The sequence below is a fragment of the Choloepus didactylus genome, chromosome 7, assembly GCF_015220235.1.
Source record: "Choloepus didactylus isolate mChoDid1 chromosome 7, mChoDid1.pri, whole genome shotgun sequence".
NCBI lineage: Eukaryota > Metazoa > Chordata > Mammalia > Pilosa > Megalonychidae > Choloepus > Choloepus didactylus.
Genome location: NC_051313.1, coordinates 73,022,470 through 73,037,821, shown reverse-complemented (window position 1 = coordinate 73,037,821; position 15,352 = coordinate 73,022,470). Strand labels below are relative to the sequence as shown.

At 33.6% G+C, this 15,352-nt stretch overlaps 1 protein-coding gene across 1 annotated transcript in view; it reads right to left on the bottom strand.

Moving 5' to 3' along the window:
- Positions 1-295: 295 nt before the first annotated feature.
- The window catches only part of ELOVL4 (ELOVL fatty acid elongase 4), a 28,697-nt gene continuing 13,640 nt past the window's right edge, over positions 296-15,352 (bottom strand). The window contains exons 2-6 of the mRNA XM_037844772.1: positions 10,486-10,673; positions 9,108-9,188; positions 5,248-5,419; positions 3,799-3,926; positions 296-1,526 (exon numbers count right to left, since the gene is read on the bottom strand). Coding sequence (XP_037700700.1) covers positions 1,251-1,526; positions 3,799-3,926; positions 5,248-5,419; positions 9,108-9,188; positions 10,486-10,673 — 845 coding nt within the window. The 3' untranslated portion in view covers positions 296-1,250. The remainder of the gene's footprint in view (positions 1,527-3,798; positions 3,927-5,247; positions 5,420-9,107; positions 9,189-10,485; positions 10,674-15,352) is intronic.

Here is a 15,352-nt window from a genome sequence, read left to right as displayed (position 1 = left end):
TAACAATTAACACCTATAAAATCAAGCACTGAATTTAATGAACTTTAGCACCAAGGAGTCAAGAATATTACACCAAAATGGGTTTACACTTCATACTTATTAATAAATAAGATCTTGCAACTTAGTCCTTCCTAACTAAGTCACAAGGAAAATATCAACCGAAAATTAAACACATTGAAAGGGAAGGATAGTTTCACATAAAAGTTTGGTGTATGTAACTTGTGAAAAAAACAAAACAAAACAAAAATAGTGGATTTGAAAGTTAATATGTTTAAAATTTACATTAGAGAACTCCTTGATTTTTTAATTAATATTTATTTAATTTTAAACTTCTTTCCAACAGAAGAGGTAGGTATATTTCCACATATGAAAAATTGGTTAACAGCCACAAATCAAAACAAGGAAAGCCTGATAAAAATCATCACACTCTCTTCTAACATATAATGGCACACAAATATAACTATTTTATGATGTTACTAATAAAGACATATGTTGTTTCATGTTCCAATTGGACAATACTCTTAATTTTGGTAATATATTTCTCATAGGAGTATTCAAAGGCTACCTGTTCATCACAAAAATTGTTACCCACAGTGATTTGTGCCTCAAGTCATGGTGACCTCTGGGTCGCCAGACAGGATTTTACTGTAATTATTTCTTATTTTCACCAACACCATCATCATCAAGCCTCTAAGAGTCTACAGAGATCAGCAGACTTTTTTTTAAATTTCATTATAATCAAAAGGGTGTATTCAGAGTAGAGGTGGAGAAGTTTGACCATTCCAGTCAGCAAATGAATTCAAATGTACAAATTTAAGTGTCTGCATTTTCAGCTCTGGACCAGAGAATATAAGGTTGCTGATTTAAATCAGCAGGTAGTTAATAATTTAACCAAAAAATTCCTAAAGACTATGTTTCTGTGATCATCTAAAATTCAGACTGAAGAATGAGTGTATAGAATATACATGAAAAATCTCATCTGATGTGAGGGAGAGTCTCCAAAATCACATGATGATTGCTTTGGTCTGGACATCAAAGCTAATAAAAAAAATGTTTAAAATAAAAACTTCATAAACAAAACATCTGGGTATTGTATTAAACACTTTACTCAGACTAAAAATTACTAGTACATGGAGCACATTTGCTTTTTCTCCCCACCCCCAAACCCTCATTTACTTCTGTTTTCCCTGAAATTTTATATGAAATGGGAAACTTCCTCACTGTCAACAACAGTTAAGACCCAGTTCAATTTACTCTCCTTTTGCTTTTCCATTTTTCTGCTTTTTTCCATTTTCTATCACTAGCTGTTTTTCTGATTTGTTCACACCATTTGCTGAAATACCATTCACAGCTGTTTTTCCGGTTTTTGATTTCTTAGGCTCTTTGTATGTCCGAACATAGAAATTAAGAAAGAGAAATATGAAACTGATTGCATAGGCAATCAGAGCCCAGTGCATCCATTTGGGGAAGGGGCAATCAGTATAAAGAGACAATGCTGTGTGCCCAATGGTCACATGGAACTGAATCTGAAAAAAATAAAAAACAATACAGAATACATTTAATCAGAATAGTAAACAACATCTAACAACAACAACAGAATCTTCTTTCTAGCAATCATAAATCCAAATGTGCCACACTGTCCACAGGTGAACAGTTCTCTAGCTCCCATGGCCGGCTCCTTCTCACTGAATTGGCAGCTCAAATGCCATCTCCTTAGCAAGGGCTTCCCCAACTTCTGAACTAAAGTAACCTCCAGCCAACTGGCACTCTAAATCACCTTTACCAAAAGGTTTGTTTTTGTTTCTTTTTCTTTATAACAGTTATAACTATCTGAAACTGTTTTTTCTATCTTTTACTTCTTTATTGTCCATACTATAACTCCAGAGGGCAGGGCTTTGTCTTGCTTGTTGATGATTCAAGTCCTAAGCACAGTGTCTGGACTCAATGAATATTTGTTGCATTATGTTATCTAATGAGAGGGAATATCAATTTTCTACAAGGGGAAAGTAATAGTATTGTAAACACTTCAATTTTTGTTATGCTCCCATAGTTCAGCCCGATTTCTTTCCAAAGAATTGTCAGTAAGCTGGTCCATATACTTTTAAAAATGCACTTATCAAAATTGCTCATTATTTGTTTCTTACAGAATAGTAGGTAGGTAAATTCTGCATTCGAATTAACACTATCCTTTAAAAATTAAGATTCTGATAAAATTTAGTAAACATTTGAGAATAAGCACAAAAAGAGAGATTATCACTTTCAACCTTAAGAGTTTTTAAATACAGAAAAGCCAAAATTGAGATACTTAAGATAATGAAATTAATTTAAATTTTTGATATATCAATAGAAAGGCTTAAAATATCAAGACATCCATGGTGTTAATAAGGGCTAATTTTTACAAGATTAATTTGCATGACGTTCTTTGAAGGGAAATGTGGTGAGAACTTTTGGTTTAGAAATAAACAACCCTTCACAGAATTAACATCCTATTTGTAATGGGCAATTATGGTTCCTCTTTTAAGGAGAACACTACCAATGATAAGTATTATATTAAATATTAAAAATAAACTTATTCCATGTACGTCACAACTTTATATCAGACTAATTCTTAAAACATTCCATAGCAAAATCCATATTTTAAGAGCTTTTGGTTTCACAATGTTTCTTAGAACCTGCATCACTGAAAAAGGGTGTGTAGGTGACTGTGATTGTACGGGATTGCACAAGGAGAGCTGGGTACAGGGTCCAACAAAATAGATATAAATAATTCACATGATTTTTGTTATCTCTTCATTTTCTTGGGACCATTTCCTAATTAGCAGGAAAAATGAATTACACAAACTGTATATATATATTACACTAAGAGCTGGAGGAAACTTCCTATAGCATTTTAGTTACAAATGAATTCTTCACTTACTGCATTCCCCAGAAGTTGTGTTTCCTGTTTGCTTAGCCAGCTGTTTAGCAACTTAAAGCAGCAATGGATAGTATTTCCAAATGTGATTCCATTGATAAAACTGTGTACATGCTATGATTAAAGCAAGTTATAATAAATTCCAAGGCTTAAAGAATAGCTTTTGGATTTGCAGTTTGATGACAGAGTAGTGCCTAGCTCTGAATGGTACACTGATGTACCCAGATGCTATAAGAAGTGCTACCAGGGTGATGTGCTGAAAAGACCTGGTCTAAACACTAGCCTTTAAAAATACCTGGCTCTACTCTGTTCTCCAAGCACTAGATTAGATCTCTGGTCCTTATTTCCCTTCCTTTTTATTCCACCCCTTCCTTGGCTCTGTGTCTTCTTTTCAACTTTATATTCTAAATGTATGGCATCTACAAAACGAGGACTGAAAATGGAAATAGAATATTGAAACAAGGATAGGATAAGAGAGGTAATAATAAAATTTTAGGATGAAAAATACCACTTGAGAAAAAATATCAATTATTTTCCTAGTTATACATGAGTCTACAAGAGTCCATGGATTTTGTAGAGTACTTAGATATTTAATCATCGATTTCACAGATATTTTTAAAAATATTTCTTTAAAGAATGTTTCTATTTAGAGGGAAAGTGCTGTGACTAAGTTTTTAAAGGACATTGCAAAAGGAAATGGCTGTGCCAAGTAGGTCTACGAATAGGTAGATTATAGCCAAGCAGTCCCAACTGCTAAAGCTGGAGGATAGAAAAAGTTAATTTTCCAAGAGAAAATTTTCTAAAACAATTTGGTCTTTTCCAATTAATAAAATCCAAGTATTTTCAGTGTTTCACCAGAAGAAACTTTAAAGGATTTAACTCACCAGCTGCAGCATGGTCAGGTATCGTTTCCACCAGAGATACTTCTGAATCCATGGGCCAAATGCAGTTAACCCATAGTATGAGTACATAATCACATGGATAAAAGAATTAATCTGGGCTCCAAAAAATGCTTTAGAAAAACAAGAGATCATTGCAAGATAGAGAACACTTTATTAGGGTGTAAACATTTGGATATAAAATATATGAGTCTACATTATTTTCTAACATTTAATAATGAGTGCAGATTAGGAATATAAGACTTAAAATAGTACTAATAGAAAAGCCTTCCTCTCAGATCAAGCTAGTTTGTTAAAAGTTTAGATTTGAGTTTTTACCATAAAAATAAGCATGTGTGTTTTTCAAATGGAAAGGACTTTCAAAGCGGTAAGTTTAAAATTTCAAGTTTTCAAATTATACACTCCAGTGAGTTTAAGTAGGCCCTAACAGAACTATTGTACATATTACTTTTAATTCTACTATTTTGGGTGGAAAAATCTTTAAGTAGACTTTTAAATGTTCCATTATTACCTTTGGATGGACCAATATACATTATCTAAATAATACAGGACTTACTTCTTAGTTTTTAAAAGTTCTAAACATAACAGCACTACACACATGGAATAATACCTTAGTTACACAGGTATTCCAGTCAGTCTAAATCAGTGGCATTCTTTCTTTTCAGAATATTAATTTAAACAAAGTGTTGGTGTAATGAAAATGAATTTTGTCATAAAATGACTTAGGGGTCAGTTCAAATTTACCAATTTTTCTTTTAAAATTACACAATTTTACTTTAACTGAACTATTTTAAATTGCTCCCCAATAATAACTTGTAAGTGTGAATTTCCAAGGTGCCAGTTACCATAATATGACAGTGTAAAGTAGCAAGGTGAACTATAACGATGTGTACCCTGGGTCTTGATCAGAGGAATGGTCTATTTTCAGCTCACTGACATGAATCATCCTCAAGCTACAGGCATCTAAAAACAACGGGCTCAGATCTTGCCCAAACTGTGAATTCAGATTGTCTTTAACATTAACAAGGGTATATACAATCTCCTGTGCATAAGAACCAACAGAGTCATCTAAGGCCTACTTTAGAGCAGGCATAGGCTTTGGACTTGGACTAAAACGGGGTCTTCGGACTGAGGGGTCGTATCTTGGTTTCCTTTGGATCAGGACTACTAGGAACTGAACCTTATCAAAATATTATTTTCTACATTTAGGCCTGGTTTATGCCCATTTATGGGAAGTATCTTTACATGCTGAAGTAGTCACAGGTAAAAAAGCTAAAGTTTCATTTTCTTGAAATTCTTTAAATGGTCATTTCTGACCATTCTTCAACTAAAATATCACAGATGAAGTCAAATTCTCAGATTTCCATTACTTTCCACCCAACACAGTAAACTATGTAATTTAATACATGCATATACATTCCTGAAAATACTCACCTTGTCCCCCTGCAACCCACTTAATTCCAATCCACCACAATGTAAACATTGTGCAGTGATGATATACATGAAGGAAAGACACTTGGTTGTTTTTCTTCCTTAGGATAAAAAACACTGTGTCCAAATACTCAACTCCTTTAGATACAAAGTACCACCACAGAGCCGCAGCTATCTGCAAAAAGAAAGGAAAAGCAGGTTATAGACACCAGAATAACACTGTCATATGGTTTTGTACTCATTGTAAATAAGTCCAAAATAATCTTCATGGCACAAAACGTACAAGGCATAGACTTATTTTTGGCTATGTGGGTTTGAAACCTAAGCATAGAAAAAATGGAAAACAAAGAGCTGAAAGCTGTATCTACACAGTACCAATAATTTAAAAGAAAATGTTCAGTCTGCAAATAGGTGGATGTCAACATAGTGGAAAACTGCTGAATATAGAGCTGTTAACACATTTGCTGTTTTTCAGTTTGGTTGAAAAACTCATGTTTAATTCATAAAGATATTTTAGTTGTTTATTCCTAGCCGACACCATACTTCAGATGTACTTACAAGTAGATTTGTGTAGCAACTTGTCTGTATCCAAGTTTGTCTCTTTCTCACACTCTAATTGTTAAGTCTCCAATCACAGCAGTTTGTATTAGGTAGTGAACTCTTTAAGATGATAAATTGAAACAAACAAAAATAAATATGTCCTAGGCCATAAATATAATCCCACTTACACGCATGAATCTTTTCTTCTCCTGGGTTCTAATTAAGATGCCAGGTGGTGCAAAAAAGATTACATTAACATTTTGAGATTAAGGATCCAATGAGAGGTGACCTCTGTAAATATGCTGTGAAACATATTAAAAGAATCCTATGGTAACAGTAAACTAAACTTAACTTTTTTTATGTTACTTGTTTCTATGACAAGCTTTCTATGGACAAATAACAAATGAGGCATTCTGTAATTGTAATTTGTTTATACATCTTTGTCAGGGGCTTGACAGATTGAGTCATAGTCAGGCTTAGATATCTTAGACTGAAACATTCTCTCCTCATTTTATACTTGTCTTTGTTGGATGTCATGGTTTTTTGGTTGGTTGCAGTTTTGAAAAACAAAACTACAATTTCAAAGTGAGTGCAAAAAGTCTGAAAGAGAAAGGCCAAAAAAAAAAAAAAATAGTCTCATAGTTACAGGTTGAAAATTATTTACTGAATTTGATTGAATAATAATATTGTTGGAAATTGCAAAATTGGTTGAAAACAGGCTTGAGATAGTTAGCTATTCATGGCAACACTATTTAATTTACACTTATATATTAGTATTTTAAATAAAATGACAATAACCATTTTGGCACAGTAAAAGTTTTCTAGAAGGTAAGAGATGTCTTATTTTCCTCCCATCTAGGCCTCTGGCCACAATTCATATGTAATAATAAGCAATTCTTCTCCTTAATTTGTAAACTGCATTAGATACATTTGAAATGGCTACACCAAAGTGAAAAGTGATAATTCTTGGTCACATAACAGATGAATAAAAAAAAATGATTCTCTGACTAAAATATTCATTATACTGTATCTAATAAATATTATTAGCTCTTGAAAAAAACTAAATTTCTATGTTGAAACTGAATAACTCATGATAGTATCACAATTTTGATATAATTCTTATAGTATGAAATATCCTGAAAAATTCAAAAGCACAAATGTTTTATTAGTGGTGAGTGACTATATACTAACTATTTATGTCTTACATAAATCCATAATATCTTCTAAATGTCAAGTGGTGTATTAATAATAACATGAAACAGGTTTGGAAAAGCTTTCAGAATTATTCATTCTTAATGTCACATAAAAGTTGAAAAAGAACTAGCTTCCGACATGCTTTAGACGTACACATTTACGTTAAGCAGTATCTGGTTAATTCTCATTCAACAAATTGAAAATTTGGGTTTGCTGGTGAAGTTTCAGTGGGGGAAATCTTGGAAGGGATCCAATGCACATTACAGGGCAAATAATACCCACTATTAATATTTGCTAATTAAGTGTGATAGTTTTAAATTCTGGTAGTGAGGGTGTAATTTAATTTTTTATTAGTAAGGTAATAAAATATTACATTGAGAAAATAATACAGCATTTTGCCAAGAAAGGACACTTACTAATTTGAAATTAGATTATGAGAATATGAGAGCATGCATACGTGTATAAAATGCATCCTTTGCTTCCTGATTTAACAAGAACAATAACATCATAGAAAAACACAATCTCTTTAGATATTAGATGAGGAATGTTTCCAAACACCTGAATTTCTCCCCAGGAAAACAAAATTATCAATTAACTAGCTACAAATCCTAGTTCATGTATTACATTAGAGTCACACTTCAGTGGTATAATATTTTAATTGGGTGAGTTGCCCTGCACAAAGTTTAGTTTAATTTGAATGTGTATGTGTGTGATGGGGCAGGAAAAGAAAAGGGAGAGGAGAGAGGAAGGAAGATTTCAAATACAATCTATTGGAAATCTCAGCTTCTTTCTCCTCCTAGATTATTACATTTTTCAGAACAGCTACTTTTTTTTTTAAAGAATTGGCAGTTTATGCATGAAGTGTAGGCTTAACAATTGTCAGAGTTAACATTTTAAAACTTTTATCCTAAAAATACTAACATACTGTCTCACCTAAGGGGATTTTCAAGATGTCAAACTCTTCTCTCATTTCCCCTTCCCCAAACCAAAGAAGTAAAAACTCTAGGAGGCTCTCTGGCAATATGGTTACAGAAGAAAAATTTTTTCAGGGAACAAATCTAAATGAAGTAACCCCGCTCATTCTCTCTTAGTCATGTCACAGGTCTTAATTTCTTCTTAACCATTTTTTTTTACATGATTTTTGTCTGCCTCTCCCACCCCAGCAGAATGTCCACTCCATTAAGGCAGGAACTTCGGCTGTCACCAGTGCCCCTCACAGCATCTGCACACAGCAGACACTCCACACACATTTACTGAATGAGAAAACTAACCAGCAACCAAATTGGTGGTTTTTCATCAGCAATTAAGTCTTTTAATACACAAATGAAATTTTAGACATAAAATGGTAAGAATATTTAAGCAATTTGAGTCTTGATGAATACTGATAATGATACTGTCCAAACCCCGTGTCAGAAAGCTATTTTTCCCAAGAGAAGCTACTAACATATTTATATTGTGTGTACATATATATGCTTTATGTATTTTATGTATGATGTTATGTACATGTTATATATAATTTTAACATGAATCACAGTACACACGAGGAGTTCAACAAATACTTAAGATAATTTTCAGGATAATGTTTTGTTTCTTATACTTGAGTAAAAAGATAATTTTACTAATAAAGATGACTGAAAAATAAAATGTGACATTATATTACTACTAGTATATTTTTCTGCAAATATAATAAAAACTGAATTCATAGCTATGCAAATTTTACTGTTCAATTTACTATTTATTACATAGTTCATAAAACATGGTTTTGATCAGACTTTCTTAACAAATGAATCAGACCCTCTCTATGGGTTTCTATTCTTAATCAAAAACAACAAAAATGTAAAATAATATATTCACACTGAATGGGAACTTCTATCTTTTAAAAATAAAATAAAAAAAAAGGAACTCACTGTAGTCATCAAATAGATATTCACTCTCACCCATCAAATGAAATAACACACTAGAGGTATGAAAACAGATTTTCAATTATGTACATTTAAAGAAAAGCAGGCTTTATTGACTCTAAATATCCAGTATAATTTCACTTCCAAATTAAAGTACATTTTCACAGACTGGGGCCTATAAAATTTAATCTACTTCTACTGATTAACAGTATTTTCAATTATACTCACCCTGACTTCATTAACATTATCAGAATAATCCACACTCTGGCAGATGTAGCTATATCCTGCATTATATGACCCCATAAATAACTGGGAAAAAAAAAGAGTAACATTTGGATTAATGTTTTAGTAAGAGTAAGATACAGCATTAAAGATACTAAGTACAATATACAATCTTTCAAATTATTTTAAAAGCAGTATATTCTAAAAATTTTTTTTCAAATGTTCTTTAAATAGTAAAAATTCTAAATCATTAAACATTTAATGCATCAGAATTTCTAAAAGTTACTGTGAGCCATTTTTTCCCTATAATTGAAATCTCAAAATCACATGTTAACTTTTAGACTGAGGCATCAACTCTACTTCATAATATTAAGAGAAATTTTGATTATCATGACGTATATTTCTAAGAGTTGGTTTCTACTTTCGATCCAGAATGGCCTGCAGCTAACAAGTAAGGTAAAAGTATCCAAATAGATTTTTTTTATGAAGTTGAGATTCTGTAGGCTAAGTTGTCAAGTAAAGTATTATTTTTTATTTTTCAGGAGAGTTACTGTTTATTTTCCTGGCATTGCTAGCCCAGTTCTCCGGGATCATACAGAATTTTAAACTCTGAGAAGTCTCTTAGAAAACAAATTCCTTACACTCAAGCAACTTTAAAAAGAGCCATGTTAACTTCTAGCCTTTAGGAGTTCCATTCGAAATGTCACTGAGAATTTGCTTGAACACGGAAAAGTTCACGATGATTGCAGCCACGGCTGTGTGACAAATAATTTTATACCTTAACTCATTTTAGTTCCAACCCAAAATAAAAAAAAAAAACAAAAAACTAAAAACATATAGTAGGATTTAACTTGGCATAGGTACTTTACATCTGCATATTGTGATCAGTCACCAAACCTGAAACTGCTGAATAAGAATTACAAATAAATAGCTGCTACTGTTTCCTGAGTTCTTAATACAAGCAAAAATCATCTCACTTAATTCTGATAATAACCCTAGAAGGTAGGTATTATCCTCATTTTATAGATGGGAAAATTGAGGCTAAGAAGAGTTAAATAACTTCTAATGTCTAAAGAACTAATAAGGGTTATTGTATTAGAATCTGATGCAAAATTCCATCTTAAACAATGGTTTATACTTTATATATGTTTGTATGTATTTTCTTATTGTACATATACATTAATAAATGCATCTTCTTAAACATAAGTTGGATTTCATCTTTTAGGTAACCTAAAATAAAAAATGTGATTAATGCAAATTTTACTTCTAGAGTAGCTAAGAGTCGTCTTGAGGTATAATATTACAATCATGGTTTTACACATTATCATTTTTTAATTCCCCATATCCCTGGGGAATTACTATATAGTAACCTTAATAAACCTACCTCTCTGAAGATAAAAAGATTAAGCAAAACCATCCCAAAATTATAGAGAATGAGCACTAAGCGCATCTGAAAAGGTTCCCGGTCCTTCATCCATTTTGGACCCAGCCACACGAACAGGAGATAGAGAGTACTTATACTTAGTGTAGGCCATGGAGACTGCATTAGAGGCCAATTTTCCACGCGTTTATCTATAAAGAGAACAAAATAACATAAAATTCATTAAATAATACAAGTTTTCTAAAATAAAATTATTAGTAGTTATAATGTTTTCAACTTAATTTTCTAATTTGACCAAATACAGATCACTGTCCTTTGAGTCCTGATCAAAGAAATCAGACTGATACCTGTGAATAGCATTTGAAAACTGTTTCATTACTTATGTCATTCACTATATGTTTTATAGAGAACCTAGAGAACAAAGACAAGAAATAAAACTCACTAAAAATAAAGGAGATAAGCTTGGTATGAAAAGTGAAGGAAAGACTTCACAGACAGAAAATAAGTATTTTAAGGAGATATGGGACTTCTATATTAAACATATGAAAGTAATCAGTGCAACTGAAAACTGTTCTCTAGGTCCATTCCTAAAGCAGCAAAGAACTAATAGACTGAAGAGATGTGGGGCAATGGAAACCATTCCCGGGAATACTCAAGACAAGAGTACAGATTTATCTGGTAGAAGTAAGTTGGAGACCATTGCAAATTTATAATTTATTTAAATGGTAATCACCATATTCAAGGTATTTTTCTAATGTTTTCCTTGAGAACATCAGATTATTATTATTATTTTTTTTTAACTCAGTGAATACCAAGATGTTAGTGAGATGGCATGCTGACTTGTGTTAAAGGCATTGTGCCATTATGGTCTTATCAGTGATTGTTCACTTTTCTTCACTGTCCTGTTACCCTTCTATGATCATATCTTTCTATGCCAAAGATCCCCCATAAAACACGGATGCTTCTCTACTTAGATCTTTATTTTTCCATATATTTAAGACAAACTCCCTAAAGCCTAAAGCCCCATTCTACTTCAGGTAGTGACCTGAAAAAATTGAAGAAATTGCTACGGTGTCCTATTTGTATTCACAGAATAGAGGACAGATACTGTTTTTTCAATGAATTTGATTCAAAGAGTAAAAGTATTTGGTTAACACTAACAAAGGCCAAAAGAAGAGTAAAAATGTGGAGGTTACGAAATGAGAGAGGTGTCACAGAAAGCCTGCTAGACTCTATCAGTAAGTAAATCAGCTGGGTTCTAATGCCAGCTCTGCTTCTGTGGACAGAACCTTACATGCACAATCTCTCTTCACTTCCTTCAACTATAAAATCTGAGGGGAGAAGGTGAACTAGTTAGTCTTTGTCCAACTTTAATGAGCAAAAGAATCACCTGAAACACAGTTAAAATGCAGGTTCTGATTCAGTAGGTCTGGAGCGTGGCCCATTTCTAGGAAGATCCTACATTTCTAGGAAGCTTCAACTGATGCTATGCCATCATTCCGCAGTCCAAATGGATCGCCCTTAGGGTTTTTCTTTTAACTTATGTGTGCCCTATAAAGTTCATTGTCCTTTACTTCACTGCTTTCATCAGGGGAATAAAAGACAACGGCCCCACATCTTTGCTCAGCAATGCAAGTCGTGCATTCATTCAGCAAACACTTAGCAAATCTCTAAATTTCCAGCTTATAAAAGGCCACAAGTCACACCATGCTATTCTCAATATAGCCTTTCCAGTTCAAAAGGGTCAAAGAGCTCTTAAAATGTCCGTCTCCCAGAAATTATTATGGAAGTTGTCGTAATTGTCAGTCATGGTGTAACAACTCCTACTGTCTGATAATATTTGAATGAAATTTTTCATGTCCTTGCAATTATTCATCTTTCTATATTTATTTGCGTCTATGTTTCCCTTAGTACTTTGGAAAAGATTCAAATATCCTACACTTATTTTGTGTTTCCTCTTTCACTAAAAAGGACTCAGTGCGTCAAAATAGTGCCATGCCATAATAAAATTCACCTTTCTAGTGGGTTCCCCCAACTCTTGAACCAAAAATAAATGTTGGGGGGGGGGGATTAGAAAAGTAAAGGGCTTCATGGAATTTATGTAACCCCTGCATACAATGAAACAATGACTTCTCCAGATTTACATTAATTCAAACATTTAAATATATATACTTTAAAGCTAAATTAAATCTCTAAACATTTGGGTTACAATGAATCCAAATGTAGATTATGCATATTAGAGTAATAGAAGATACATTTCTAGTATGTTCTTGTGGGACTAGCATTTGAAAACTGTATCCTGTGTATCCTAAACCTGCACAGTTATGGGTGAGATTCCTGAATCCATGAATTTATTAGGAGAGAAACTGAAAAAAAATTCTACTAAAACCCTAATCCCTCTTGCCACCACTGAAGTCAAATTCTGTCATCAAAGAATACCAAGATTCAAATGGGTTTTATATAATGTTCTTGGGACTTCTCTCTTTGAAAACTTTTGGGGGAATCAATAATGGCACAAATATAAATTGACTGTCATCAAACTGTCAAATTTTTATATTTTATACTATTAATAAAGATAATGTTTATACTTCATGTAAATGATTTTGCTTTTACTTTGAGCCTATTTATTAACAATTTCATGCCATTCATTTTATCATGTAAATATTTATCTAAACTAGGATTGTAGATTGTAGAATTTTAGATTTAGAAATGATGCCTTTTTCTTAAAAATGAGATTCAAAGGTCAAGAGGCTTGCCTAAGAAAGTGTAGCAAGAGCCTCATGTATCCAAGCAGCTATCCCAGTCCCATGCAGTTGTCATGTATGTCAATTTTAAGGGAGAAAATTCCCATCAATTTCCTTCCAAATTACAGGTGCAAATGATATTTGTGACCGTCAGTCATGTTCCTTCAAGGGAAAGAAAATGAGAGACCCACAAAAGTTCTCTTAGTAGAAAGAAGGACAAGAAATACTCAAACCAGACAAGTTTCACACACTAACAGGTTCGGCATACTGTCCAGGATCACGAGTGCTTGGGGAGCCATGACACAAAGGACAGTGGGAAAGACTAAGATTGTCTAGCCTGAAGGAGAAAGGGGCCTCAACAACACCAAGAGACTGAGAGATTGAATTTATTCTCTATTTCCAGACGGTAGAATCAGAACCAATGAGAAGTTATAGGAGGTAAATTTCATCTAAATTCAGAAATTTACCCCTAAGTCTTTCTTTTTCTAAATAGAAAGGGCTATCTCCTTTGAAATGAGTTCTCTATCCTAGTTTTAAATTCAATTTAAGCAAACCTAAAGCCAAATACTTTAGTAAATTAAGCTCAGGAGCAAACAGCTATTTTAGTAATGAGAATTTCTAAGACACTTTAATTCAACTCTTCTAGATCCTTAAGGGTTAATTGTATTTTAGGAAATAGTTTCCACTGAGAACACTTTGACTGACAAAACTCTTGCCTAATGCAACTGAGTTATTTACAAACATTAGTTTGGTCAGCAATCACTCAGTTTTATCTGTACTAAAAGACCATGTGGTGCTTTAGTGTTTGACAAAACTTGCAAACCTTTCATAAAAAGTCTACTTCTCTATGTGTAAATTATAACTCTTTTAAAAGGAGAGGGAAAAAACTGGTCCACCTGTGATGAGGGTTCACTTGAACACCCTTCACCAGCAGGTCTTATTTTTTTCATCTGGTTTATATATTAAGATCACACAACACGGTGGAACAGACAGAACAGTCTGAAATCAGATGTGTTACTACTTCTGAGCTAAGTGATCTTGGGAAGGTTATTCAGTCCTTGCCCTCTCAAAGTTCATACTCTATTAGGAAGGAGGCTGACAAGAAAACCCAGTTTCTAGGCAGTGTGATGAGTGCATTATTAGAGAGTCTTAAGTACAGTGATAGGAGAGGAAGGAGAGGACAAGACAGGCTTCACAGAACCAACATCTGAATTGTTTCTCAAAGAAAGGAGGCATTTGTTAAGCAGACAGGAAGGTCTTTTTTGCAGAGAGCACTGCATCTATAAACAGCCCAGAAGCCAGAATTGAAATACTTATTTTGGAAATTAAGCAGGCCTTAAGCAGAAGATATATAAATCAGATCAGACCAGCGAGGGTCTCATAAACCATGCTGAGGAAGAGGGACTTTATCCTGTAGACAAAGGGAAGATAATTGGCTAAAAATAGAGGATCACATTTGGCTTTTAAAATATCATGCTGGAGAGTGGGAGATGGACTGAAAGGGAAGGGGATATGTCAAGGGGCAGGAAAACCAGGTGGATCAGTGATTTGCAAACACTTGTCTATTGCTAGACTGCCTGGGTAAGAAATCATCTAGAAAACTTGTTAAAAATATAGATCCCACTTCCCTTCCAGGCCTACTAAATCAGAATCTCTGCAGGTGGAGTCCAGCAGTATGATCTGCAAGTTTCCCAGGTTATTCTGATAGGCAGCCAGACTCAGAGACCACTATTCTACAAGAGATGATGAAAACCTGGATTCAGGGCACTGCCCTGGTGACGGGCAGGAAAGGCAAATATGAAAATTATGAGGGTAAACCTGTAGACTTGGTGACTGATGTGGATGTGAAAGATGAAAGTGAAAGAAAAATTCAAGATTACTCCCAGATTTCGGGGCTGGATGGCTGCATAGATGGTGTAGTCATAATTCAAGACAGGGTATAAAGGAAGAGGAACAGATGTGGGAGGAAATGATGAGGTGAATTTTAAACACCTCGTGTTTGAAGTATTTGTGGGACACCAAGGTGGAGGTATCCAGTAGGCTCAGGAGCTGCAGATGAATGGTGAGGGCTGTGAACACAGAGGAGTTACTAACAACGAAAATGAGGACCCAAGCAGAAGAGCAGA